At 48.4% G+C, this 27,400-nt stretch overlaps 1 protein-coding gene across 1 annotated transcript; it reads right to left on the minus strand.

Annotated features, from left to right (window-relative positions):
- Positions 1-518: 518 nt before the first annotated feature.
- Positions 519-21,640, minus strand: LOC131278912 (anthrax toxin receptor 1-like). The gene is made up of 9 exons (XM_058299551.1): positions 21,509-21,640; positions 20,246-20,327; positions 20,106-20,139; positions 10,760-10,839; positions 10,614-10,682; positions 10,223-10,303; positions 10,025-10,085; positions 731-829; positions 519-544 (listed from the first exon to the last, which is right to left on the minus strand). The coding sequence occupies exons 2-9, from the start codon at positions 20,270-20,272 to the stop codon at positions 519-521; spliced, it is 477 nt and encodes a 158-aa protein (XP_058155534.1). The 5' UTR covers positions 20,273-20,327; positions 21,509-21,640.
- Positions 21,641-27,400: the final 5,760 nt, after the last annotated feature.

A 27,400-nucleotide genomic window follows, 5' to 3' on the forward strand; every position in this document is an offset into this window, starting at 1 on the left:
GGTGAAGGGACATCTACTTAGGACGTGTGGACTGCCCTAACTTTTACAGGAACAAGTTCTCTTTTAGAGAAATTAGAATTTTTGCAGATGAATTGAGCGATGTCCGGGATTTGTGTCTGAGGGGGCTGCCTGCCGGGCCCTCTGCTTCCTGAGGCCACTCACCCTCGGCCACATGCCTGGCACCTCAGTGCCACCAAGTAATAGGCTGCTTCTTACATTTTCATGCAATTATTATGCCCTCAAGGGCACCTCCCACTCTCCGTACGAGATCTTGTGACCAGCACGCTCGTGTTACAGGAAAGAAAACAGGCTCAGGAGCCAAGGCCCTGGGGCCTGGGCCTCGGACTCTGGAACCCAGGCCTGGCCAGGGCTCCTCATCTCAGCTCAGGATGAGCCACCTTCCCTGCAGGGGTCAGTGGACCAGGCAGGGTGCAGGGCCCAGGCTGGCTGCCCATGCCCTCAGAGCCGCCTGCAGCCTCCGTCCTTGGCCCTGGGGAGGGCACCCTGAGAGGCGGAGCTCAGCCTTGCTCCAGGTGCCCGGGGTCTGTTTCCAGTCAGGGTGGGAGGGGGCCAGGCCCCCAGCCCCCCACTGGCCTGGCCCACCCCCTGCTTGCCCACGCTGCCTCTAACCCCAGTGCAGAGTGGGGCGAGGGCTGGGAAAGGTTGGCTGAGAGGCGACACAGCGTTGTGTGGGGTCCTTTCACTCCAATGAACCAAAGTGGATATTTACCCAAAATGCTGTTGTCAGTGAACTTGAATCTGCAAATAACTGAGCTTTTGTCCCTTGTGTTCTGAAAGCCACTTCCCCGAACCACCACTCGGTATTCGCCTGCAAGGACAACATGACATAGGCGTGTGAGGAAGAGTGCAGGGCTGAGTTCCTTCTAATCTTGCCACTCAAGGTGGGCTTTCCCGAAAACAGACATCCAAGGCTGCTCAGGTAAGGCTGCTGGCACTGTGGGAACCACCCCGTGCAGGTGCATCTTCCACTGGGAGGGGTTGGGCTGGCCCTGTGTCCTCAGGCTCCTTCCACCATCACCCAACCCCAGTGGCAAGTCAGGGACTTCTGACCCCGAAATCCCACGGGGCTCCCTAAAGCCACAGGATGCTGGCAGAGGGTGGAGTCACCCCTTGGGTACAGGTGAGAGCAGAGCTCGGCCCAGGCAGGCCTGAGGCCCCCAGGTTGCCTGAGCTGGGCCCCCAGGCCTGGAGCCATGGGCTTCTGTACACACAGGGGCTGTTCCTTCATCCTGTCCTCTTGGTGCCCAGGGCGGCAGGGAAGTCCCCAGGACCCTGCTCCTCAGAAGCCCTCGTGACAGGGGCAGTCCCGTCCTAGCTCTGGGTGCAGAGCCCTGAGTCAGCTACACCAGCCCCTGCCTCTCCCTGGCAACCAGGGACCACCCCCAGCCCACGCTGGGCTCAGCGTGCACATCCGTCCCTGTGTGAGAAGGGCTGACACGTAGGGGCCGTCCGGGGCCTCGCCCCTGGCAAACATTACAGCAGCCGCAGGGAGGGCAGGGGGTCCCCCGGCCATCGCTGTTCCACGCAGGTCTGTCTGCCTGAAACCCATTCCTCTGCACGGCACTGCCTCCTGACCCAGGCCCGCTAATTCCAGCCCCGAGCTTGAGGGGCTCCAGGGAAGTGAACCTGAGGGCCTTTTCCCCCTGAACCCTGGTGTGACCTTGACCCTGGAAGTTCTGATTCCTTCTGCCTCCCAGAGTTCTGCCCCTCTGTTCCACCCCTCCAGGGCAGAGGGTGCAAACACCGGCAGCAAAGGAAAGAGACTTGTGGGCTCCTGGGCCAAAGCTGGCCTGCTGATGTGTTTGGTAGGTATCGAAGTCTTCAAAATATGGGGGCCCACTTTTAGCAACCCAGACATTTAATCTTTTTTTTTAATAGCAAATTTTTAAAATTGTCCTTTTTTAAAAAAAATACATAGATCACAATCAATGTTATATTAAGAAATATAGGAGTTTCCCATATACCCCACTCCCCACCCTACCCTGACTCCTCCCATATCAACAACCTCTTTCATCATCATGGCACACTGCATTTGGTGAATACATTTTGGAGCACTGCTGCACTGCATGGTTAATAGTTGACATCGTAGTCCATACTCTCTCCCAGTCCATTCAGTGGGTTAATGCAGGATATATAATATCCAGCATCTGTCCCTGTGATATCATTCAGGACAACTCCAAGTCCCAAAAGTGCCCCCATATCGCACCTCTTCTTCCCTCTCCCTGCCCTCAGCAATTCCTGTGGCCACCGTCTCCACATCATGATACAGTTTCTTCCATTGCTAGAGTCACAATAGTTCTATAGTAGGGCACAAGTAAGTCCACTCTAATCCATATTTTATTCCTCCATCCTGTGGACCCTGGGATGGTGATTGGACATTTAATCTTATAATACAGATTTCTGAATTTTTTTAAGATGGGAAGGTCTGGCCTCAGTAGATTTGCATTCATACATTTTTACTATTTCCCAGGGAAGGACGCAGCACTCGCCTTAATGTGGATAGTCAGTCTTCATTGTCTTGGTCTGGCCCACACCACCCTACCCCTACCCATGGAAGTACTCTGTGGCATTGGCCCTGCCTTAGGAAGCTCCTGAGCCATGTGGGTGGCAAGGCCATGTCAGCCTGGTGGCTTGCGCTGAGAAGACCTGTATGCAGGCCCCAGGGATAAGTTGTGTGTCACTCAGCAGTGGCAGTCTTTCCCATCAAGGAAGGGAAGGCACACAGCTTCTTCTGGATCGATGCATCCTGGCTGCATCCCAGCCTCCTAACTCCTACCTTTCCTCAAGGGTCCCTTCACCCCAGTTGTTCACAGGTGCAATCCTTGCCCTGGAGGGAACATTGGGCCTATTTTCCCTGCATAGATCCTTTTTGAAGAGCTGACCCAGGCCAGACTGAGTAGGGATGTGCCCCAGTGTCATGGATGGGTCATTTCCCATTTACATCCTAGGAGTGTTTACTAAAGAGGTAATTTGCAAGGCAGAACCTGAATTTAATAAAGCATGAGTGATTGCAGTTAGCCAGAGAAGGGAAAGTCTAGCTGTCTGAATGCAAATAGATCAGGCTGTAGATGAGGCAAAGGGAGCTAGGTTGAGCCTTCCTGCCCCAAGAGAAATCATAAATGGGCAAACCTCTTACCAGGCCAAGGCCTGTACCTAGCACGTTCATCCAAAATACCATTCCCTACTGACTGAGCACCTCCTATGTGCTGGGCTTTTTGTAAACATTCTCCCTATACCTCCCAACAACACTGTACATCAGGCGTCACTATCTCAGTTTTTTTCAAAGGGAAACCAAGGCTAAGAGACAGTGGTGGCTTTCCAACTGACCAAGGGGGCAGCATAGATGCTCTAGAGTTCTGTTCCCCCACAGGATCTTCAAACAACTTGCAAAAACTGGCAAAACCATCTTCCTCAGAGTTTGGGAAAACAGGTAAACAGTTGTAGTAAATGGGAGTGCACCAAAAACAAGAAAAGGCAACTTAAAAACAGTAGGGGAGGGAAGCAGATTTGGCTCGATGGATAGAGCATCTGCCTACCACATGGGAGGTCCAGGGTTCAAATCCAGGACCTCCTGACCCATGTGGTGCACTGGCCTGCATGCAGTGCTGATGCATGCAGGGAGTGCCATGCCACACAGGAGTGTCCCCCACGTAGGGGAGCCCCACATGCAAGGAGTGTGGCCTGTAAGGAGAGTCACCCAGTGTGATAAATGTACAGACTGCCCAGGAATGGCACCACTGCACACAAGGAGAGCTGACACAGCAAGATGATGCAATAAAAAGAAACAGATTCCTGGTGCCACTGATAAGAATACAAGTGGACACAGAAGAACGCACACCAAATGGACATAGAGAGCAGACAAATGGGGTGGGGGGGGGGAGAGAAATAAATAAAAAATAAATCTTAAAAAAACAAATAAACAAAAAAAAAGAAGCACAATAGGGGAGTTCCAGGAAGATGGCATTGGAATAGGCAGGGAGGGCTCAACATTCTCATATAAATAGCCAAAACCATCTGAGAGACCTGCTTTGGGGGTCAGCAGACCAGGCAGTTCTGCCCAACTCTCAGGATGGTGAGCGACAGAGAGACAAAGAACCTGAAACAACAAATGTGAGCTAGTAAACCCGGACGGTGGCCAATAGAGCTCTCATTCCCCATGCTTGAGACATTAGGCCTGGATAAAACCCCTGGCACACTGCAGCCTACTGCAAGGGGGGCAGATGTTTTCCTCCCTGTCAGCTGGTACAAGGGATGAGGGAGGGTGAGGCAGAGGGCTGCTCTTCAGTGAATTCAGTCAGCAGATCCTGCTTTGAATCTTGATTCTGGCCAGACCAGAGACATGGAAAAGCAGAGATTGAAACATTTCTGAGGAAAGGTTTCAGCAATGAGTGCCATCTGCTGGCTGGCCAGGATATTGCAAGGAGAAAAACTGCTTTTAGGTCTCCTCCTTTATCCCATCCCTGGAGAAAATCTGCACCCTATTAATTGAGCCCCTGGCCTAAATTTTATAACTTAAGCTGGGCAATTTTAAAGACTTAGAATAAGTTGAACCAAAAAGCAAAAAAAGAGCTGTGAATAAAACACTAGGCAAGAGAAAGGAATTGACCACCAGAGTAAATTCAACAACATATTCAGATGCTTTGACATCAGCAAAAATTTACAAGCCATACTAGGAAAAAGGAAGAGATGAACAGGCCAAAGAAACAAAACAAATATTCTGAAGAGAAACAGTATTTAAGACAACTAATCAATAATAATCAGAAAGCCACTAAATCAACTCAAGAAATTGAAGGAAAATATCAATAAGAAGATAAAAAATAAAGATATTTTGAAAAAAGAAAATGACAGACCATATCTCTAATGAATATAGATGCAAAAATTCTCAACAGAACACCTGCAAACCAAAACCAAAAACACATTAAAAGAATTATACACCATGATCAAGTGGGTTTTATCCCAGGTATGCCAGTGTGGTTCAACACAGGAAAATCAATTAGTGTAATCAATCACATTAATAAATTGAAGAAGAAAAATCACATGATCCTCTTGATTGATGCAGAAAGCTTTTGACAAAATACAGCATCCCTTCTTGATAAGAACAATCCAAAAGATTGGAATAGAAGGAAGCTTTCTCAGTATGGTAAAGTGCAAATATGAAAAGCCTACAGCTGGCACTGTATTCAATGGCGAAAGACTGAAAACCTTTTGTGTAATTTATGTATCTTAAAAAAAAGATAATAAAAAAAATACAACTGCCTTAATAAAAAATTAAAAGACTGAAAACCTTCCCGCTGAGATTAGGAACAAGACAATGATGCCCACTGCCACCATTATTATTCAACATTGTGCTAGAAATTCTACCTAGAGTAATTAGGCTAGATAAAGAAATAAAGGCACCCAAATAGGAAAGGAAGAAGTAAAACTTTCACTATTAGCTGATGATATGATCCAATATTTAGAAATACCTGAAAAATCTACAACAAAGCTACTAGAACTAATAGACAAGTTCAGCAAAGTGGTGGGATACAACATTCACAAGCAAAAATCAATAACATTTCTATACACTACTGATGAGCAATCTGAGGAGGAAATCAGAAAAAAAATTCCATTTATAATAGTAACTAAAAGAACCAAATATTTAGGAATAAACTTAACCAAGGATATAAAGGACCCATGTTCAGAAAACCATAAAACATTGCTAAAAGAAACCAAAGAGATTTAAATAACAGGAAGAACACTCCATTTTCATGGACTGGAAGTGCAAATATCATTAAGATATCAATTCTACCCAGACTGATTTACAAATTCAATGCAATCCCAATAAAATTTCCAACAGCTTTTTTTTTTTTTTCAGAAATGGAAAAGGCAATAAGCAAATTTATTTGGAAAGGTAAGGGGTGCTGAATAGCCAAATATGTCTTAAAATATAATGAAGTTGGAGGATTCTCACTTCCTGACTTTAAAGCTTATTACTTAGCTACAGTGGTAAAAACAGCATGATACTGGCATAAAGACTGATAGATTGACCAAAGGAATTGAATTGAGAACTCAGAAATAGACCCTCTCTCCTATGGTCTAGTGATTTTTGACAGGTCTGTCAGGCCCTCCCACCTGCATCAAAATAGTTTATTCAACAAATGGTTTTGAGAGAACTGGATAGCCATATCCAAAAGAAAGAAAGAAGACACTTATCTCACACCTTATGCAAAAATTAACTCAAAATGGATCAAGGACCTAAATGTAAATGCAACAACTATGAAACTCCTAGAAGAAAATGTAGGAAAACATTTTCAAGACACTGTGATAGGTGGTAGTTTCTTAAACCTTACACCCAAAGCACAAGCAACAACAGGAAAAAGTAGAAAAATGGGACCTCCTCAAAATTAAACACTTGTACACCTCAAAAGACCTTGCCAAATGGGTGAAAAAGCAGTCACCTCAACGGGAAAAAATATTTCACAATCACATATCTGATAGGGGTTTAATATCCATGATATATTAATATAAAGAGATACTATAACTTAATCATAAAAAGACAAACTACCCAATTAAAAAATGGCAAAGGAGTTGAATAGATAATTGTCCAAAGAAGAAATAAAAATGGGGAAAATACATGAAAAAAAGGTCAATATCACTAGAGATTAGGGAAATGCCAATCAAAGCTACAGTGAGAGATACTGTTGCACACCTATTAGAACAACCCCTATTAAAAAGACAGAAAACTACAAGTGTTGGAGAGGATGTGGAGAGATAGAAACACTTATTCACTGTTGGTGGGAAATGTAGAATGGTATTGTTACTGTGGAGGACTGTTTGGCAGTTCTTATGGAAGTTGTATATAGGCTTGCCATGTGAACCAGTGATACTGCTACTAGGTATATACCCAGAAGAACTGAGAGAAGTGACACAAACAGCCATCTGCACACCAATGTTCGTAGTGGCATTATTCACAATTGCCAAAAGATGAAAACTATCCAGCTGTCCAGAAACCAAGGGATGGATAAACAAACTTTGATGTATACACATGATGGAATATTATGCAGTGGTAAGAGCATATAACAACAAAGATGAACCTGGAGGACATTATGTTGAGTGACGCAAGCAAGACACAAAAGAACAAATATTGTAGGATTGTGCTATTATGAACTAAATATATTGTGTAAACTCATGGAGTTAATTTGAATATAGGTCACCAGAAAAAGGAATGAGGGTAGAGAATGGAAAGCTATGGACTAACTTTTTCAGAATCGATGAACAGTTTTTTTTTTTGTAAATCTTTGTAAATGAATGGAAATTATGAGAGCACATCATGGTGTCTGTGATTAGCAGAGCTATTATATAGGTATGACAGTGTTTGAAAGGGAAAGTCTAAGGACATGTATATTTCCAGAAGGAAAGCTAAAAAATATACCATTGGGCTATATAACATAGTGAAACATGTGAAATATGAATATGGGTGATATTGCAGCTATATAACATTGCTTTTACAAAACATAAACACAAATAAACTCGAGAGAAACAGAATAGCAGCTATGTATGGCAGGGGAAGCATAGAGAGAGATTGAGAGGTGATGAGTTTTTATTTGTTTGTTTTTTGTTTATTGGAATAACAAAAAATGTTCTAATAATGATTGAAGTGATGAATGCACAATGTGATTATACCAAATACCATTGATTACACATTTTGGATGGATTTATGCTTTGTTAATAGGTTTCAATAAAATAATAAAAACAGTAGGAAAAGCTGCTGACATCCTCAATAACCCCTCCCCCCACCCACTTCCTGGCTCAGGTTGGAGATAGTCCATGGTCTCAGTGTGGTTCTCTGTCTCAATTCTGGAAAGGAAATAATGACCTCTATTTGCATATTGGGGTACATGTATGTATATACCAACGTATCAGGTGGCAGCATGAAGAATTGAATCAGGACTCTTTTCTCTGGCTCACTGTCCAAGAACTTGCCCTGCATGCAGAAGCACACAGTGGACAACTAAGTTTAAGAAAAATTATTTTGTGTGATCTATGTATCTTTAAAAAAAAAAGAAGATAAAAAAAGAATAGTTAGGTTTGACTCATTCTGGATCTATAAAAGTCACTCCATTTGAAAGCATTCATCCTTTATGCTTCACTTTGCAATCCTCAGGGCTTAGAGCAATCTACATTGACCAATATACATCAAGCATGGCTATAACTTGTATAATCAAGTCAGTTGAGCTCTTGAACTAATAAGTCTTTTGGCTCTTCAACCTTCTTGGTATGACTTGTTAAGTTTACTTCTGGAATATGCTTTTTATATCATTGGAGCATTAAATATTCCCTTGATTGAAAGTAAACCTGGGGTGAAATATATAATTGATAAGAGAAAAAAAAATTTCCATTCAGTAGGCCAACTTTATGCCAATGCTTATAAAAAGACATGATACTTGAATCTACATGTGCATGTATGTCAAATAATTAAGAAAAATAAAGGATTATGTACACCTGAAAAAACAAACAAACAAACAAAAATCAAACCTCAGCAGCCTGGGGCAAAGGATTACCACCTTCAAGAAATAAATTAGAGTTCCCAGGACTGGAAAGATCATTTCATAGAGAAAAGAGGGGGAATTCCGATCCCTATAAATAGAGGCGTTCCTAAGGCCACAAGCACATGCCCAGTAAAAGATGCATGCTCAGAAAAGTCTGGAGAGACTCCACGCTTTTGCCCTGGGCTATTCTTCACGTTCATCATTCATCCTTAGGAGGACTGATTTCTAAAGGAGAGCACCAACCCACCCAGAGCTAATTTGCAAGGACTGTGAAAGGTGCATTTTGCATTTCTTTGTTTTTGCTAGCTCCTTACATTCAAGGTAATCTGTCATATCAGTAGCACTATACAAACTTGAGAGACAGCTCAGTGACTAAATTCTAGAGGCAACACGTTGAAATATTAAAATTTACAATGTGCAACAAAAGATTACAAGGCATACAAAGAAACAAGATAAAACATCAGAAAACACCAACAAAGAAGACCAGACTTAGAAGATACTAGAATAAGACATCAAAAATGGTCTTAAATATGATCAAAGAGTAAAGGAAAAGGGACCAAGAACTGAAGGATATCAAGAAAACAATATGCAAATGAGAGTTACAGTAAAGAGATAGAAATGATAAAATGGAGCCAAACAGAATATTGGATAGAAGTCAACAATAAGGGTGAAATAAAAATAAAAAAAATAAAAAAAACCCTAGAGGGTTTCAAAAGCAAGGAGTGGCTGGGTTGGGAATGGCACCCGGAGTGAGTTTCAGAAGCTAGCCCAAGAACCACAGGGCTGCCCGTGCCAGGACACAGCCAGTATCAGACAGGAGAGCAAATGCCCAGAGCCCACCTCAAGCACCCTCCAGGGCACACCCAACACACATGGCATGGGTGGGTCCCACGCATGGTGGATGCAGGGAGTAGACTCTAGAGCACAGGCTGCCTGGGGACCCAGGAGGCTCAGACACAGACAACATGTGACAAAATCCCACAGGAGCTGTTCCAGGGGAGGCAGTGAGCTGGGAGGGGCTGTGCCAGATGGTGTTTGCGGGCACACACATGTTTGCCTCTGTTGCCCCCCACTGGTCCACCTAGGGTGTGTGCAGCGCCCACAGGGGCTGTGAGCAACATGGGCCCCGTGGAGCACAGCTGGCCCCAGGCCTGGGGAGAGGAGCAGGCTGGTATCACCCTTGTGACACGCATCACAACCAGGACGGGTGATGGCAGAGCATGCCCATACACACACACACTCACACGTATACACAAAATACAAATATACAAGCGGGCACATGTGAACATGCACACAATCCACAGAACACATATGCACACATCGCCACATTATTGTACACGCAGGCACACAGAAACATGCAGAAATGCACATAAGCACTCACATGTGCACACCACGGGCACACATGTCCTTTCACCCACACACAGGCATTTCCACACACACACCTGTGACCACAGCGGTGACTCCTCAGCTCTTACCTCCCACGCAGGCAACAACAGGATCCAGAGACTTGAGCTCAATACAGCTCTTCTCCCCCAGCTAGAACACAGAGCAGGGTGGAGGGGCAGGCTGAGAGCGGCCCCTCCTCTAGCGCAGCCACTCACGCCCACCTTTCCTCGTGTCCAGCTCCCACAGCCGCTCAAGTCCACCCCTCCTCGTGTCCAGCTCCCACTCACCTTGTCAGTGATGCTCTGCAGGGCCTTGAAACCTCCGAGCACCCCAAACGCATGCTCCTTGGTGTCTGCAAACCCTTCCAGCTATGAGGAGGAGAGGTGGCAGGGACCCACAGCCAGGGGCCCGAGAGGGTTGTGGGGTCCACAGGCAACAGACTGCCCATTACCCTTGTACTAGATCCTCTCATCTGCAGCAGAACTCATGGGGGGGCCCGTCCACCCTCAGCTGGGGTGTGCCCAAGCCCACCGTTACCATCCTCTGCAGTGGACAGGGGTGGCCGCGAGTAATTGGAGGGGGTTAGGAAATCATCCCTGGGCTAGCCTGGGAAAGCAGCCTCTGACACCTTCCCCCACCCAGGCTCAAGAGCAGCCCCTGCATTCCAGTTCTGATTACCTGTGATTGCAAAAAGTCTTTTACACCCACAGCATAAACAGTCGCCCCCATATGCCGAGCCTTTCGAGCCTGAGAGAGAGAAGGTGTTAAGTACAATTCATCCAAAGATGTGGAGCAAAATGCACATGACTGTGGCTTGAACTCACTTCAACCTTAGTGTTTGCAAACACGGCTGGCTCTAGCGTCCCATCAGTGAAGGCTATGATCATGCTGGAAACCTTCTTACCTGAGGGACAAGGAAAAAGGGGCCAGATGGGAAAGGCACCTGGGTTGCACCCGGGGGCTGCAGGTGGCAGAACCTCAGGGTTGCCCATGTGGGACACAGCCCAGGGCCCCACACCAAGTCCTCGCAGGCAAGGTGTGGGCAGCTCACAGGGAGGCACATGTGCCAGCCACCCTACTCTGCATGCTTTGCAGCAGACCCCAGAGGGAGAAGGGCCTGAGCCCAGCACCCACCTGGTGCCCCAGGTGCCTGGCTGCCCCACCCACCCCCACCTGATGGTAACACCCGTGCTAGGAAGGGAAACCCGGTTCATACACCTGACAGGTGGAAGACTCCAGAACAGCAAAGAGAGCTGCAGGCTGACCTACCGTAATGGGTAGGCTGCAGGTTTGGGGCAAGGGGACAGTGAACCATCAGGCCTGGGGGTTCCCGCCAGTGTCCTAGGGCCCTGGGGCCAAGGCCTTTGACGGGGTACCATGTGCCCAGCTAAGGGCTCTGCAAACCCCAGTGCATCCTGCTTATGAAGCCTGTGAAGCAGGCTAGTAAGATAAGGAATATCTGGAACCTGGCAGAGTCCACATCAATAGCCCCCAAGATGGCTGCTGGAGGACCCTCCCCAAGATTCTGCCTTTCAGAACAAAGACTTCTTCTGGAAGCCAGGAGAAAGCCAGGATGTTCCCCAAGGACTTTATCATCCGGCCCTCGCAGGGAATTTATGGGTGGGGTAATCAATCAAAAGAGCAAACAGCTGGGACCCCTCCCCTGCCATTAGCAAAGGGGCAGAATAATTAATAGTTCAAAAAGTCAGGTGGGGGGCCTGAGGTGCTCTCACTCTCCACTCTGTTGCCTCTGGACCCGTTCCTGCCCTCTGTGCACCGCTCTCACCGTTTGTCCTCTGCCACGTGGCCACACAAGTAAACGTGGGCATTTATAATCAATAATGGGGAAGTGTAGCTTGTAAATTAGCTCTCTTTATCACTTTTCAGCCCCTTCCTCTATACCCGGGCCCCCTAATCTGTTATTTTCTCCTATTTCTCTTCCCTCCCTACCTGAATAAATTACTAGCCTAACTCACCCGACATGCTCTTGAAATTTATTTCTGCAGCATAGTCAAAGAACCTAGATAAAATCCATTAACATATTTGGCAGAGCCAGTCCTAGAGTTTATTGGTGAGTGAAGCTACAGCCTACAGCTTGCTTAATGCCTTCCTTGGGCTCCCCATTTTAAATGGGTTTGCCTACGAGCCCCCACAGGACATAATCCTTGGAGGGAAGAGACTGGGGCTCTGTCACTGCCACGCACCCAGCCTTGTGCCACCTGACCCCAGCCAGGACGGCTGTGTCATAGGGCAGTGGCTTAAATCATGGCCCTGCCAAGACGGAGGTTCTGGCAGAGCACTGGGTCCTGCAAAGCTTCTTTTTCAAGCCCTTTTAACAGCCAGAGTCTTTGTCCTCAGGCCTGCCTGCCTTTGCCTTCTCCTGCCCTGTCCCCTAGGAGGTGCATGGCAGTGGCGGAGCAGGGGGCTTGCCCCTCCCAGTGCATCCACAACTTTGCCAACGGCATTCCTATCTGGCCACACCCAGTTACCTGGGGCATGAAGTGGGAAGGCAGTGGGCTGAGCCAAGATGGGCTGAGCCAAGACAGATGCTTTTCCCTTCCCTGGGGGCCACAGGCCAGGATACCCCTGATCTAACCTTTACCCCATGTTTTACCTTTCTACTTCTTGCTAATGAATTTCTCTTTACAGGTTTGTGTTAGAATGCTTTGGAATGTTTTAAAAACAGTAAAAATGGAAAGTGCCTTTGTCTAGCCAGGAAGCTATTGCCCCAGGGCCCCAAAGCCTGTTAGCTAGAGCAATTGATCATCAATCACTTAATGGCCTTTTGATGGCTGGTTTAACTGGGAAACTATCAGACAGTAAAGTCATAGAACTAGGACAGCCTTGAGCTTCTGAAAGGAGAGGAGGAGGAAGCTCTCTTGGGCTTGGAGGGCATCTGATCTATTTGATCTGTCTTCCAAGTCCAGGTGGCCCCGGAAATGTCTGGCATCAGAGCCCCTGATTCCCCGGGTGGTGGGAAGTAACTCTGCATGTCCCCCAAGACTTTTGAAGGCTTGGGTATGTCGAGTGCAGTGGGTCTTGGGCCCTGGAAAGTTGGGGTGCTGAGAACCAGAGCAGGAAACTGAAGGGCCCCCATTCCTTGGGCCCATCCATTCAGAGAGCAGTCAAATATCCCCTGAGACAGATATCTCAGGTGCTTTGATTTGGGGCTGCTGTTCAGTCTCCCACCAACTCGGCTTGGGTGCATTGATTTGATATCTGGAATAAAATATCACCCAGGACCTAGGTCGCCCACAAGGATGCTTGTAGGCCAGGCAGGCTCTGAAAATTGAAATTCTCGAGACACTGAGACAGAGCTTCAGCTCCAAATTATGTGGAGTGGTGAACATTTTAGTCAGACTAGGACTCTGGGATGCCAGAACCGTCGACTAAAAGGTGCTTCTTCATTCTTCCTAGAATAATGGGTGCAGCTGCTAGCATACCAGCAGACTCCCCAGTGGGGGGTATTCTCGAGAACTGGACAACCCTACCAACTGAAGGGTGGAAGGAAAAACTGATCTTCTTTTGCTACACTGCGTGGCCACAGTATAGCCTGGAAGGTGGCCAAAATTGGCCTGTAAATGGTGCCCTATATTATGACCATATTTTGCAGACAGACCTCCTGTGTGAGAAGGAAAGAAAGCAGTCAGAGGTTTCATATGTTCAGCTTTTTACGGCTCTATATCAGGACACAAGGTTAAGTGGATCTTGTAAGTTATGTTATGCTCAGAAAGTGAAACCACTCCCTGAAAAGGAGGGTGAGTATCTTACATGATCCCCTCCTCAGTTTCCCCCTCCAGCCCCTGCTTCCATGCCTCATGTGCCTATAGCTACCCCAGTGGGAGTCACTAGAAGTGGAGCATCTTTCCACCTTAATAGGGGATGCAAAAATGTCCTCTACACAATAAGGGAAGCAGAAACAATTAGAGTCCATACTCCCTTCTCTATGACAGATTTAACTCAGTGTAAGGAACAGTTGGGGTGATTTTCAGAAGACCCAGATGAGTTTACCAAGGAATTCCAGAAGTTAACCCTAAATTTTGAGCTGGCGTGAGGAGACACACATGTCATCCTAGTCTTGTGCTATGTCCCTGCAAAAAACTGCTGAATTTGGGAAGCAGCCCAGGGGCATGCCGATGGGAAGGCTGCCCAGCAGCCCCAGCAATAAGCTATAGGGGTTGTGGCAGTTCCAGAGGCTGATCCTACCTGGAACTACCAAAGAAGGCAAGCAGACATAAGAAAGAGAGACCATGCAATAGCATGCCTACTAGAGGGAATGAAAAAGTACATTGTCAAGTCTGTTAATTATAATAAGCTGCAGGAAATAACCCAGATGGAAAAGGAAAATTCTGCCCTGATTCAAGGGAGACTACTAGAAGCTAGGAGAAAGTATACCCAAGTTAATACAGACTCACTGGAGGGACAGGTTGTATTGGAAACCTATTTTATCGGCTAGGCAACTCCAGATATGAAAAGGAAACTCCAAAAGCTAGCTCTAGGTCCTGGGACCTAAATGAATTCTCTTTTAAAAGTAGCGTTTTCCATCTTTGACAACTGTGACCAGACTTTTGAGGAATTGAGGGCAAAGAGGGACAGGCAGGAGGCTCAGCTACTTGCAGTTACCATAAAGAGCAGCCGACCATCCCAGGGTCACCCCAGCTCAGGCTCCAGACTGTTGAGACCCTGCTTCAATTGTGGAAGACACTGGAAGAAAAGCTGCCCTGAACTACGTAAGGAGCCCCCAGTCCCTGCCCCAGTCTGGGAAAACAGGCATTGGGCTCAGGAGAGCACCGAATCCTGAAGGGGAGGTGGCGCCCAGCCCGGGGCCTAGTGGCACCAGCCCCCCTCCCCACATGGAGGACTGAGGGGGCCCAGGGCAAAGAGCAGCTCCTTGGATGACTCCATGGAACGTCGAACTAGAGGAGCCCCAGGTGACCTTCGACATGGCAGGAAAAGAAATTAATTTTTTAATTGATACAGGAGCCACCTATTCAGTTCTGACTTGTTACTCCAAACCTCCCTCCCCCAGAACCTATGCAGTAGCGGGTGTTGACAGTAAAACTAAAATGAGATCTTTCACTGAGCCTCTTCTCTGCCAAATAGGAAACCTAATCATAAGCCATCAATTTTTAATTGTCCCTAAATGTCCCAACCCCTTACCGGGGCAGGATTTGCTTTGTACCCTGGGACCCTGCATTCAACTAGGAGGGATCAATGGAACCTCTAAGGTGCCTACAGCCCAGGGCTCAAAGGAAGAATGTGGAACTGTGTTTAGCCAGGGTTCCCTCATCAAAATCAGGTGTCTCATCAGCAGTTATTCCCCAGGCAATCAAGAGTAAATTCTATTGTCTGGGAAACTGGGATACCCAGAAGGGTTCTTCAAGTTCCCCTAGTTTCCATTTCTTATGATACTAACCAGCCATACCCTCATAGAAAGCAGTACCCCCTCAAGGAGGAGGCTGTTAAAGGCCTCCAGCCCACGGTTAAATTGTTCTTGGGGAATGGCCTAGTAATTCCCTGCCAATCTCCCAGCAACATGCTGATTCTTCCTGTGAAAAAGCCGAACAGTCAATAGCTTTGTAATACCCATTCATCCAGTTGTACCCAACCATTACACTCTACTAAATCAGGTCCCGGAAACTGCAACTGGTGTACAGTAGCCCAGCCGCTGTACAGTGCTATTTAAACCAAAACTAGACAAGGCTAGTCTTGGTTTATCTAGACTTGAAAGATGCCTTTTTCTGCATTCCTCTCCCCCTGGACTCTCAATTTCTTTCTGCCTTTGAATGGCAGGAGTCCAACTCTAGGCCCCCAGGCCAGCTTACATGGCCTGTGTTGCCTCAAGGGTTCCAAGACAGCCCCCATATTTTTGAGAATGCTTAGCTCAGGACCTAGCTGATCTCCACTGGCTGCAGTGTCCTTTTACAATACATGGATGACCTATTGCTTTGCAGTCCAATGAAGGAAGTTTCTGATGTCAACACCTTTTCAGTCCTTCATTTCCTAGCTGATAGAGGCTATAGGAGGTCAGCATCCAAGGCACACATCTCTCAGCAGAAAGTCTCCTATTTAGATTCCTCCTTGCCCCAGGGGAAAGGTCTCTCTCCCCAGAAAGAGTTCAAGCCATCACTAGTACTTCCCCACCTCAAGCAAAGAAACAGATGAGGACTTTCCTAGAATGGCTCTCTACTGTAGACTGGGGACACCTAAGTTTGGGGAGATAGCCCAGCCACTCACAGTGCTATTACAGAGGCTGATAACCAACACTGAGAGTGGGGAACAAGCCAGGAAGCTGCCTTCCGTGTCCTAACACAAGCCTTAATTGGCCCTCCAGCCCTAGAATTCCTAACCTAAGGAAGCCTTTCTTTCTATACATAACTGAGAAGGGGATGGGTCTAGGAGTGTTAGTCCAGAAACTGGGTGAAATTTCTCCACCAGTAGTTTATTTCTCCAAACTGCTGGACAGTACAGCACAGGGATGGCCACCTTGTCTAAGAGCAATGGGGGCAACAGCCCTTTTAATTAAGAAAGCCACCGAACTAACTTAGGGATAACCTCTCACAGTCTTCACCCCACACCAGGTGAAGGACATGTTTGAGACCCGGAGCCACAAGTGGCTTACAGGTACTTGGTTAATTAAATACCAGGCTCGATTACTAGAGACCCCTAAGGTGCAGATAAGAACAGATCAGACTCTCAACCCAGCCACCCTACTACCAGTAGACGGCCAAAGTCAGATCCTGAGGGGCCCCTTCTCCACTCCTGCCTTGAAACTCTTAACCAAAACTACGCAAGCAGGCCAGATTTAAAAGATGTGCCTCTTGTGAACTCAGACATTGAATGGTTCACAGATGGAAGCAGTTTTATTAAAGAAGGAATTAAAAGGGCAGGCTATGCAGCGGTTTCTCAATTTGAAACCATAGAAGCCAAATCTCTCCCCCCTGGAAATTTAGCCCAGAAAGTAGAGTTGATTGCCCTTACCCAAAGTTTAAAGCTAATAGCTGGGAAACAGGCTAATATTTACAGACTCTAAGTATGCTTTCCTTGTCCTTCATGCTCACTCTACTATATGGTGAGAATGAAGCTGCTTACAAACAGTGGATCACCTATTAAGCACAGGCAAGAAATCCTAGACTTATTGGAAGCCATAGTGTTACCTCAAGAAATAACAGTAATGCACTGTCCAGGGCAGCTAGCCTGGGCTTCACCCTGGAGGCTGATGGGTGGCTTGGTAAGGATACTCAAGTCTACCTGCCAGGAGCAGTGCAGTGGAAAGTCCTTCATGGACTTCACCAAGCCACTCGTCTGGGGAGGGAAGCCCTAACCAGCTTAGCCAAACAGGTTTTCGAAGGACAGGGCCTGGTGAAGACAGTCAAAGAAGTTACCGGGAGTTGCTCCCTGTGTGCAGTTAATAACTCAGACAATGGGAGGCTTCACCATCCTCCCCCCTTAAACCTCCCTGTCCAGGTGCAGGGATCATACCCTGGAGAGGACTGGCAGATAGACTTCTCCCACATGCCATCTTGCAGGGCTTAAGTACCTCTTAGTAGTGGTAGATATTTTTACTGGGTGGGTGGAAGCTTTTCCCACTAGAAGAGAAACAGCAAATGAGGTGCCTAAAGCTCTCATAAGGAAATAGTTCCAGGTTTGGATTTCCTAAGTCCCTCCAAAGTGATAATGGGCTTTACTAGTAAACTAACCCAAAGCCTATCAGCTGTCCTCAGAATTAAATATCATCTCCGTGGCTCCTGGAGGCCCCAATACTCAGGGAAGGCAGAGAGATTTAACTGCACCTTAAAACAGATTCTAGCTAAACTCTGCCAGGAAACGGCATCCCCTTGGGTCACCAGTCTGCCCATGGCCTTCCTAAGGCTATGTTTAGCTCCCAAAGACCCACTTCAGCTTAGCCCCTCTGAGATGGTCTATGGGCAGCCTTTCCTTATCCAGGACCTGGTACTAGATCCAGAAATTCAAGAGCTCACAAAATATTTTATCAACCTAGGGAAAAATCAAAAGTCATCCAGGAGCTTGGAAACAAAATTCTTCCTACCCATGAATTATCTTTACCCAAAGTAAACCTGGAGACCAGGTTCTGATCAAAACCTGGCAAGAAAACAGGCCTCACTCTCAATTAAAGCCTAACTGGAGAGGACCTTAGCTTGTGGTTTTAATCACTCCCACCGCTGTTAAAGTTAAAGGCATTGCCAGCTGGGTACACTTATCCCGAGTGAAGCCAGGGGTCCAAGGACGTACTGACTCACCAGAAGCACCTGATGGGTCATACGAGTGCCAGCCATTGGATGGCCTAAAATACCTCTTCAAGAGACAAAGCTAAGTATCATCTGGGTCTTTAACCCATCACCTTAAGAAAACCCTTGTCTGTTTTCATTTGAAAAAGGCAATGTCTCTTCTCATCTCCCTCTTGGCTGCTTTAGGCATAACCACCTCCATTGAAAACTGGGGTTGGCAATCTATACCAAACCCCATTATCTGTTTTAGTTACTCCCTAGAGCTACCTAACATCATAAATGAAACCAGCTTTGCCTTAGAAGCTCCAAAACAGCAAGCAGACTCTTGCTGCTGTGGTGATGCAAAATCGCAGGGCACTTGACATGCTAACTACAGCACGGGAATAGTATGTCCTTTCCTTAAGGAAGAAAGTCATCTCTATGTTAATTACTCTAAAACAGTCCTAAACAGTATTCAAAACCTGCAAAATAAAACCCACTGCTGTCAGAGAAGTGCAGCCTTTACAGACACCTGGCCTTTTCTACTTCTGTGGTCCAGTGTTCTCTCAGTGAGATCATATATTCTAAAAATTCTAATTAAGTTTATTTCTTCCAGAATCAATATCTTGTTAGCCATATGAGGATTTCATCCAGCTTCATACAGGATGCCAGATCCATCTTCCTCCAACTGAGATAGAAGAGCAAGGGAGTTTTACACTTGTCAGGTAGAGCCTACTGCCCCTAACCAGTAGAATGTAGCTACAGAAAAATGATCATCTCCCTTCAGCACCCCTTTAAGATTGACAGTATAAACTCACTGAAGGGGGTATGAAGCAGGCTCGTAAGATAGGGAATCAATAGATGGGTCTGGAACCTGGCAAGAAGCCCACGTGGACATCAGTAACCCCCAAGACGGCTGCTGGAGGACCCTCCCCAAGATTCTGCCTTTCAGAACAAAGACTTCTTCTGGAAGCCAGGAGAAGCCCCGGATATTCTCCAAGGACTTTGTCATTGGGCGCTCACAGGGGAATTGATTAGTGAGGTAATCAGTCAAAAGAGCAAACAGCTGGAACCCCTCCCCTGCCATTAGCAAAGGGGCAGAATAATTAATAGTTCAAAAAGCCAGGCATGGGGCCTGAATGCATGTTCTCACTCTCTACTCTCCTCTTGGCCCTGGACCTGTTCCTGCCCTCTGGGCACTGATCTCACCATTTTCCCTCTGCCATGTGGCCACACAAGTAAACCTGGGCATTTATAATCTATAATGGGGAAGTGTAGCTTGTAAATTAGCTCTCTTTATCACTTTTCAGCCCCTTCCTCTCTACCTGGAACCCCTAATCTGTTATTTTTCTCCCACTTCTCCTTCCTCCCTACCTGAATAAATTACTAGCCTAACTCCCCTGACATGTTCTTGAAATTTGTTTCTGCAGCATAGTCAAAGAACCTAAATAAAATCCAGTAACACCTGGAAGGACGTCAGTCCTGGTCTGAGGACAGCACCCAGCACCATCAGGGAGGGAGGCACAGGGTGGAAGGAAGAAGAGCCGAAAGCCACAGTGCAGCTCAGAGGCCACAGTGGGCAGCAAAGGGTGGCAATCGAGAAGACGTTCTGTAAACCAAACCCTACGTCTGTGCGGGAACATTGGCTGCTTCCTTTTCTTTTCCCAAATGCAGGTCAGAGAGGGAAGTGGCCTCACCTGGACGCACCTGCAGCCTCTCAAGACCAAAGGTGCAAGCAGGCACTTTAGTTCTCATAAAGGCAAAATGGGTATTAACTTAGCCTCCTTGTCCAGAGGAGGAATCTGTAACTCGGAGACCGTGAGGAACTTCCTCCAGCTCAGAGCTAGAACGTGGGGGAGGGATCGGGACCTGGAATGCGCTGATGCCCAAGCCTGGCCTTGCCCTTGACCCCTGAGACCATGAAGGGCAGGAGGGGGCTTACCTCCAGCGGTGGCTTTTGCAATTTGGTCATTTGCCTGCAATAAATGAAGGAACATTGGGAGAGAGGCATTAGATGATCCAAGGAATAGTCCGAAAACTTAATCAATCTGGAAAAATTCTCTGAGCTCTAGCAGTCTGTACCATTTCAAATCCTTTATCCATGTACATAGCTCCTACAGGTACTACAGCTTTAAGTTCCTTAAGACCTTCCTGGATTTTTTTCCTGAAACAAAACAGAAAAGGCAGTGGAGGTGGGCGTGGCCTCCCACAGTCGCTCTGCGTGGACGTGCAAGGACACGGTGCATCTCACGCAGACAGGGCCCTGCTGTCCCCATGGGCTCAGCCTGGCTTGCTCGGAGCTTGTCCCTGGCCCACGGCCCCCAGTCCCAGGGGGTCTTGCCTTTGACCGTCCCTGCACGTGCAGCTGCAAGTCAGCCTCATGAGGGACTGGTGTTTTCACGAACTCCTGTGGGACCCCGGCAGGCGGCCCATGGGAGGTTTAGTTTGGGAAAGCTCATCCTGCTTCTAGGCCGCCCTCCCCCTCCCATTCCGCAACCCCCTGGGGGGCTCAGCCCCAGGAGCTGCCTGTGTAGGCGCTAGAGGAAGTAGCCAACAGGCCAGAGAGGGTTCCTGGGCTGCTGGGGGAGAGAGGCTGAAAGCTGGGAGGAGCGTGGGCTGTGGTGGGGGGGCAGTGGGGGCGGCCTCACAGGCCCACCCAGTCTAGGAGGTGGGGCTGGGACCCCTGGAGGCTGGTGTGCAGGCTCCGCCTCTCTAGGCAAGCCCCTCCTCCTGCAGGTGCCTCTTCCCCTAGGACCCCCTCCCCCTCCCCATCTCACTGTCCTGACAGGCTAGCGGGGGCTGCTCAGCCCCTGTGCTCTGGCCTCTGCCCCCACAGCAGATCCTCCAGGACCCTGCACCTGCTGCCCGTGGCCACACGCTCCCCACACCCCCCAAAGGGGTCGGGCTCCCTCTGCTCCCAGGCCCAGGGACCCTTCAGGCCCCACCCCACCCCTCTGCCCCACCCCTCCTCAGTCCTGTGGGAGCATCAGTCCAGGCTGCCCCAGCTCTGCTGCAGGCCACACGCCCCCAGGGCTGCTGCTTGAGGACTCAGGGCTCCCGGGATGTGTCCCCCCTGCAAGCTCACATCTCCTGCACTCCCCAGCCCCCCATTCCTGTTATACACACACAACCCCTCTCCCCAGAGAGGCAGTGCCAGCCTCCCAGCACGGCTCTCTGCACGCCACCCCCAGGCCCACATGACCCCCAGTCTTTTGGCTCCCCACTCAGCCCAGCTGGGGCTCCAGGCACTGGCATCCCCAAGGGCCCTGAGCCCTGCAGCCCACCAGGTGCCCCGCCAGCCCCACTCCTCCTGCCTCTGCCTGGAGAAGGCAAGGTGCCACTTACCTGTCTGCTGTGAGCGGCAAGAGGGTAGTGCCATGATCGGAGTACAAGATGAAGGATATCCTCAGCTTTGGGCTGTGAGGAAGTGCCCACTCGTGAGAGGTGGCTCACAGCTGGAAGCTGCACACCCAGGCAGCCAGGCCAGGCCCCCAGCCAGCCACCCCCTCCCCACTGCGTCTCACGTCTGGGCCCACTCCCCACCAGGCAGTGCCCACAGCTTCATTCAGTGAAGGACTTGGAGGCTTCACGCAAGAGCAGGTGCCAGGATGGCATTCTGCCCACCCCTAGAGCCCAACACCCCAGAAGATGCATGCGCACAACTGCACACACCTGTGCACACCTGCACACACCTGCACACACCTGCACACACTTGAAAGTGACATCAAGACCTGCACTCACGTCCCTAAGGCGTCTCCCTTCTACTGTGATATTCTTGCAGCTCTGTCCCTCCTTCCCCTCCCCCATCTCCCCTCCTCCCTCCTCCACCAATTAGCCCCTCTGGGGAGCTGGTGACCACCTCCCTGTCCTGGCCGTGGATGGACTTTACTGAGCTCCCCCCCCTTGGCACCACCCCTTGGCCACCACAGGGGACATCCACTGGCATCTGCATCTGTCCATCTGTCCTCTGCTCTGGTTCAGAGCCCTGGGCTCGGGGCTCCCACCCGAGGGATGTGCAGGCCCCTGGAGGCTCCAAGGGATGTGTGCTCTGCCTGGCCGGGGCCAAGCTCCCACAGCCCAAGGGGCCCGCAGCTCGGAGAAGCCGTACTTCTGGAATTTTTTCACTAAATCTTCCACCCAGTAGTAAATGTCCAGCCAGTTGTTGTTCACACTGCCCGACCTGAAAACAAAAAGGCAAGGTCAGGGGACGAGGTACACTGGTTTGGCAAGCAGAGTGTCTATGTGTCCCCCAATTCCAGCAGCTTCTCTAACACTCTCTTCCCTCCCTGGCACAGCCTTGGAGAGCAGCGGCCCTCAGGCACCAAGGCGCATCTGGTGAGCAGGGCAGGGGGTGACCCCTGGTCCATTTGTCCAGGTCAGTGGAGCTTCTTGGACCTGGGCCTTCCCCAAGTCAGTCCCAGGCCAAAGGAGGGGTGGACCCTAGGTGGGGCCGAGAGGCCCAGGAATGGGGGCGATGGATTGGCCAGCAAAGCCCCAGTGGATTCTGAAGGTCCTCCTCTCCTGGGTCCACCCCTACTTGGCAATGGCCATTCCCAGTGTCTGCTTTTTTGCATCAGTCCCATCCAAAGTCCCTTGGAGGACACAGCCCAGCTCAGCAGGTCACGGCACGGTTGATGCAGACGTGCTGCCCTGGACACTCGCATTCTTGGGTTTCAGACTCTCCCCGACCTCCCCCTTACAGAAGACATTCACTCTGGAACCCTTGTTGCAGAAGGGAGGGGGGCAGATTGGACCTTCTTCTCTCCCTTCTTTCTTAGCCACCTGCACAGTGCAGGCACTCCTGGCACGGAAGTTCTCCAGCTGTCAATGCCAGGGGGTGAGCAGGAGGAGACCCAGACAACTGCCTTGCTGCCTCAGGTGCTGCCCAGCAGGGAAAGCCACAGGCCACTCCTGCCCCCACTTTCAGACTCTTTCTCCCACTGAGCAAATGGAGAAGCTTCTCCAGGTTATATTCACTGCCTGGAAGGAGAGTGAGGAGGTTGAAGGAAGTTTTTGGCCAGGTAGGAAGCTGCTCACATCTGTGTTTCTATTCAGGGTTCAAGGTCTTTGCAAGCCCACAGATCTGTCGACCTGCATAGTGCCATGGAGATGGGGTGGTCCCAGGCTTCCTGTGCCCTTCTGGGCTCTCTCTTTGGATCTGTGACTGCTCAAGTCTCTCCTAAGCCACGCATCAGAGGGCCCAACCATCTGGAGGCCCCTCCTCTCTCCTCCAGCAAACACCATACCCATGAACACATGCACCCTTCTGGTGGTTTGGCGCTATGTGTCCCATAAAAACATTCCTTGGGTTATGGCAGTATATATAATGTCCAGCATCTGTCCCTGAGATATCATTTAGGACAACTCCAAGTCCCCAAAATGCCCCCACATCTCATCTCCTCTTCCCTCTCCCTGCCCTCAGTAAATACCATGGCCACTTTCTTCAGATCAATGCTACAGTTTCTTCTATTACTAGTCACAGTAATTCTATAGTAGAATACCAGTAAGTTCTCTCTAATCCATATTTTATTCCTCCATCCTGTGGACCCTGGGATGGTGATGTTCACTCCACCTCTATATCGAGGGGGGCATAGATCCCACAGTGGTGATGGATGTGATTCTCCTGCTCGGAGTTGTAGGCACTCTCAGTTCCCTGGTGTGGTGGTTGACCATCTTCCCCTCCCTGTTAGCTGACCTGTGCAAGTCCAACAAACCAGAGGGTAGGAGCTGCAACTCTGCTGAGGCTCAGGGCCCAGCTGGCACATAGCCAGTCCAGAGATTGAAATCTCCTTAAACTAAATCTGTTCCTCTGGGTTTGAACCCTTGCAAACAGTGCCTTTTGATGAGGTTGCTTCAGGTAGGATGTGGTCCAGTATGGGTCCTAATCTTATTACTGAAGACTTTATAGGTAAGGGCACAGAGAAAAAGCCATAAAGGGAGCAGCCAGAAGGTGGAAGTCAACAGAGCCTAGAAGAGAAGCAGGAGACAGGAGAGGCTGCCATGTGCATTGCATCATGACAGAGGAGCTCAGGATCTAAGATATAAGCAGCCAGTCCCAAAACACCAGCCTTTGGGAAGAAAGCATCATCTTGACTTGGACTTCTCTCAGCCCCAAAATCATTAGCCAATAAACATTCATTGTTTAAGCCAACCTATTGTATGGTATTTGATTTGGCAATGAGGAAACTAAAACAATTCTCAATGTCCTGTTTATATGTGTTGCCATACACCCAAGAGAAACTGTCTCCTCCCCACCCTCTTTACTGCCTCCTCTAGGCTGTATCTAAAACTGCCAGCAGTCAATGAGGAAACTAAGGACATATTATTCTAATTCTATCAGGACTGCCACTAATGTCACTAGTGCTTATGTCCCAGGCACTTTACATGCACAATTTCCAATTCCAAACCAACCCCAGGATCCAAGCAATACTCTCATTTTGCAGATGAGAAAGGTGTGGCTCAGGCAGGTCAGTTCATTTGCTATACTTCCTGGATAAGAACCCATCTCCAGTCACAAAGCACCTGTCCTGCCCGTTGCAGGAGGCACAAACACTCTGGATCTTACCCCAGTATCTGAGAAATAGCAAAGAACTAGTTTCTGAAAACCCACCCACAACATAGATTTTACCCTTGGCAGTCCCTAGTACCATGTATAACACCATTCCTTTTCCTAGCTAATGTTAACACTGTTCACTTAACTTCTCTTTATTCCTCTTCTCTTTTTGCCCTGTGTGAAAAGGACCTCCTAAAGAAGAATAATTAGAAAAAGTATATGAGAAGCAGTAGTCTACAGCTCACCACACCTTGTCTAGTTTCCAGTTTGAGATGATTTGGAAGGAGTGTCTAGGCTCTAGAACAGTGAAGAAAGCAAGTACTCATTGCCCATAGAATGTATCACAGGAAACCCAAAGTCCTGAGAAAGTCCAGCATGGAATACACAAATTATGAAGGGCTCCTGGCACACAGAGCCACAATCTTATTTTAATGCCACATTCTTAGATGACAATGGGTAGACAAAGATCACTAGACACTTGAGTAACACCTCAGCTCTTGGTTGAGAATGCATTCTGCCCCCCCCCCTTTTCTTCCTGGTTTTCCCCTCATATCCTCCTCTAGCACACTGTTTATTTTTCTCATGTATTTAGTATATATTTATTTCTATTTTCTCCCAATAAAATTAAAGCTCGATGAGGACAGGGACTTTTTCTGGTTTTGACACTGCCTTCTCCTTGCTACCTAAATCAGTTATTGACTGATGAGATGTTATACTGAATTATATTGAAAGAGATGTTCAGCAATAATTTGTGAGTCAAGGAATTAACAAATGAACTGACTTGTGTAATCCATGGGCAAAAGGTCCCAGAGCACTTTGGGTGTGCCTGACCTGAGTCCAGGTCCAATTTCCAGCAGGGGCACTATAAACCCTACATCCTGCCTCCTGGTGGCATGTGGGAGGAGGACTGAGCCCAGGAGTCATGGCTGGTTCAGGGGACCCTCCCATTTCCCAAAGTCTGTGTCTCTGCCTCCCTGGCAGTTTGCTCCATATTCACCCTCCAATATTGCATCAGTCACCATGCTAGGTAAACTACCTACAAACCACCTTCATCCTTGGAACAATCTGGCAAGGCAGGTATTTACTGATGGGGACTCTGTGATGCAGAGAGATGAAGCAACTTGCTGAATGCCATGGGGCCAGTCAGCCAGGTCTCTCCATCTCCAGTGCTGGGGCTGCCTTCTAAGTGGTCATAATCCCTCTTTCCTGGAGTAGTGGATAGCACCCCTGGCCACATGCTCATCCAGGCAGCCACAAAAAGGAGGATGCCATTGCCCTCCAAGCACTTCTTCATCCAGTTGGCATCCCATCTTTCATGTCCACCTGGATGAGCACAGGGCCCATGGGCTAAGGAGTCTACCGTGGTCTGCATAAGCCTCCTCTGACCCTCTTTGGCTACAAACAAGCTTGGAGCTTGTGATATCCCTATGCAAGGGCTGTTCTTGGCCAACCTCAGCATGCCCTCCATTTGCAGAATTCAGTAGCAGTCTGTCCTGGTCAGCTGGAATGGCAAATAAGAGGACTAACAATGGGGGGGGGGGCCTGTAGAGCAGCCTCAATCCTGAGGCCTGATCTTGGGGCACAAGGGACTTGAGTTGCTTCTCCTCTTCCTCTGCCTTCCAAGGGTAGCTAGGGAATCTTATGCTGCCTCTCCACCCTTAAGAAGTCAAGGATGAGTCATTAGGGGCAAAAAAGTAGAATAGTTTACTGATTTCTCTCTCCACCAGTAAAATGAGTAAGCTTGAAAAAGAGAATAGAATTAACTAGATGGTAACCCTGGAACCAGATTGGACACTTAGAATAACCACAGGTGTTAAAGATGAAGGGAAAGCCTACTCTGAGTTCAGCTTTTATAAATGCAAGTTCCAACCAGCCTCCATTCCTCAGCGGACACACTGCTAGCAGAAATGGTGGTGGCTATAAAAACAAAGCCAGGATTCCAGGAGCAGCTGGCTGTGGCCATAGTGGGCAGAGGAAACCTCATCCTCCACAGCTCGGGTTTGTGCTTGAGGTTGATCTAGGGATCCTTGAGAGACCAGCACATATGCCAGCTTTGGTTTTTGTCACCTTAAAAGAACCAGCCTCTAACCTCTCACCAGCATCTATCAGGTCATAAAGAGCCAGTGCACCTTTTTTCTCCTTCCTTTTCTTTTGGCTGGTTACTTCTCTCTCTCTCCTCTCTCCTCTCTCCTCTCTCCTCTCTCTCATTTTCTCTCTCTCTCTGTTTCTTGGTCTGGTGTATCTCCAAGGGACTTGCTAGCCTCATTTTCAGCCCTCTCTCCGGTAGTGATTCTGGTCTTCCAACAGCATCTACTGAGATGAACAGAGACAGGGCCCCTTTATTTTATATTGGTTCCTTTCTCTTTTTTGTTTCTTTGTCTTGTGGATTCCTGAAGAACAAGCAGATTAGCTTAGTTTCAGCTCATGCAACAGCAGGTTCTAGTTTCCTACTGGTATCTACTGAGAGACTTGGAGAAGGAGTAGATTAATTAGGAGGGGGGCTTGTATTAGTCAGTGGTCTGTAGGAAAACAGAACTGACAGGAGAGACATGTAAATAGAAAGAGATTTTATAAAATTCTACCATGCAACTGTGAGAATGCAGAAGTCCAAATTCTGCAGGGCAGGTTAAAACCAGGGGCTCCAATGAAACTCCTTGATGAGTTCCCAGGAGATGGTGGCTGTC

The sequence above is a fragment of the Dasypus novemcinctus genome, chromosome 6 (genome assembly GCF_030445035.2).
Source record: "Dasypus novemcinctus isolate mDasNov1 chromosome 6, mDasNov1.1.hap2, whole genome shotgun sequence".
In the NCBI taxonomy this organism is placed as follows: domain Eukaryota; kingdom Metazoa; phylum Chordata; class Mammalia; order Cingulata; family Dasypodidae; genus Dasypus; species Dasypus novemcinctus.

Excerpts from the sequence above, each read along its gene's own strand:
- LOC131278912 (XM_058299551.1), bottom strand. The coding sequence starts at position 20,272 with ATGTACATGGATAAAGGATTTGAAATG. Across the intron at positions 10,840-20,105 it reads TGCAAAAGCCACCGCTGGAG|GTAAGAAGGTTTCCAGCATG; the intron begins GTAAGCCCCCTC and ends CTTGTCCCTCAG. Across the intron at positions 545-730 it reads CACTGACAACAGCATTTTGG|ACCCCGGGCACCTGGAGCAA; the intron begins GTAAATATCCAC and ends GACTGGAAACAG.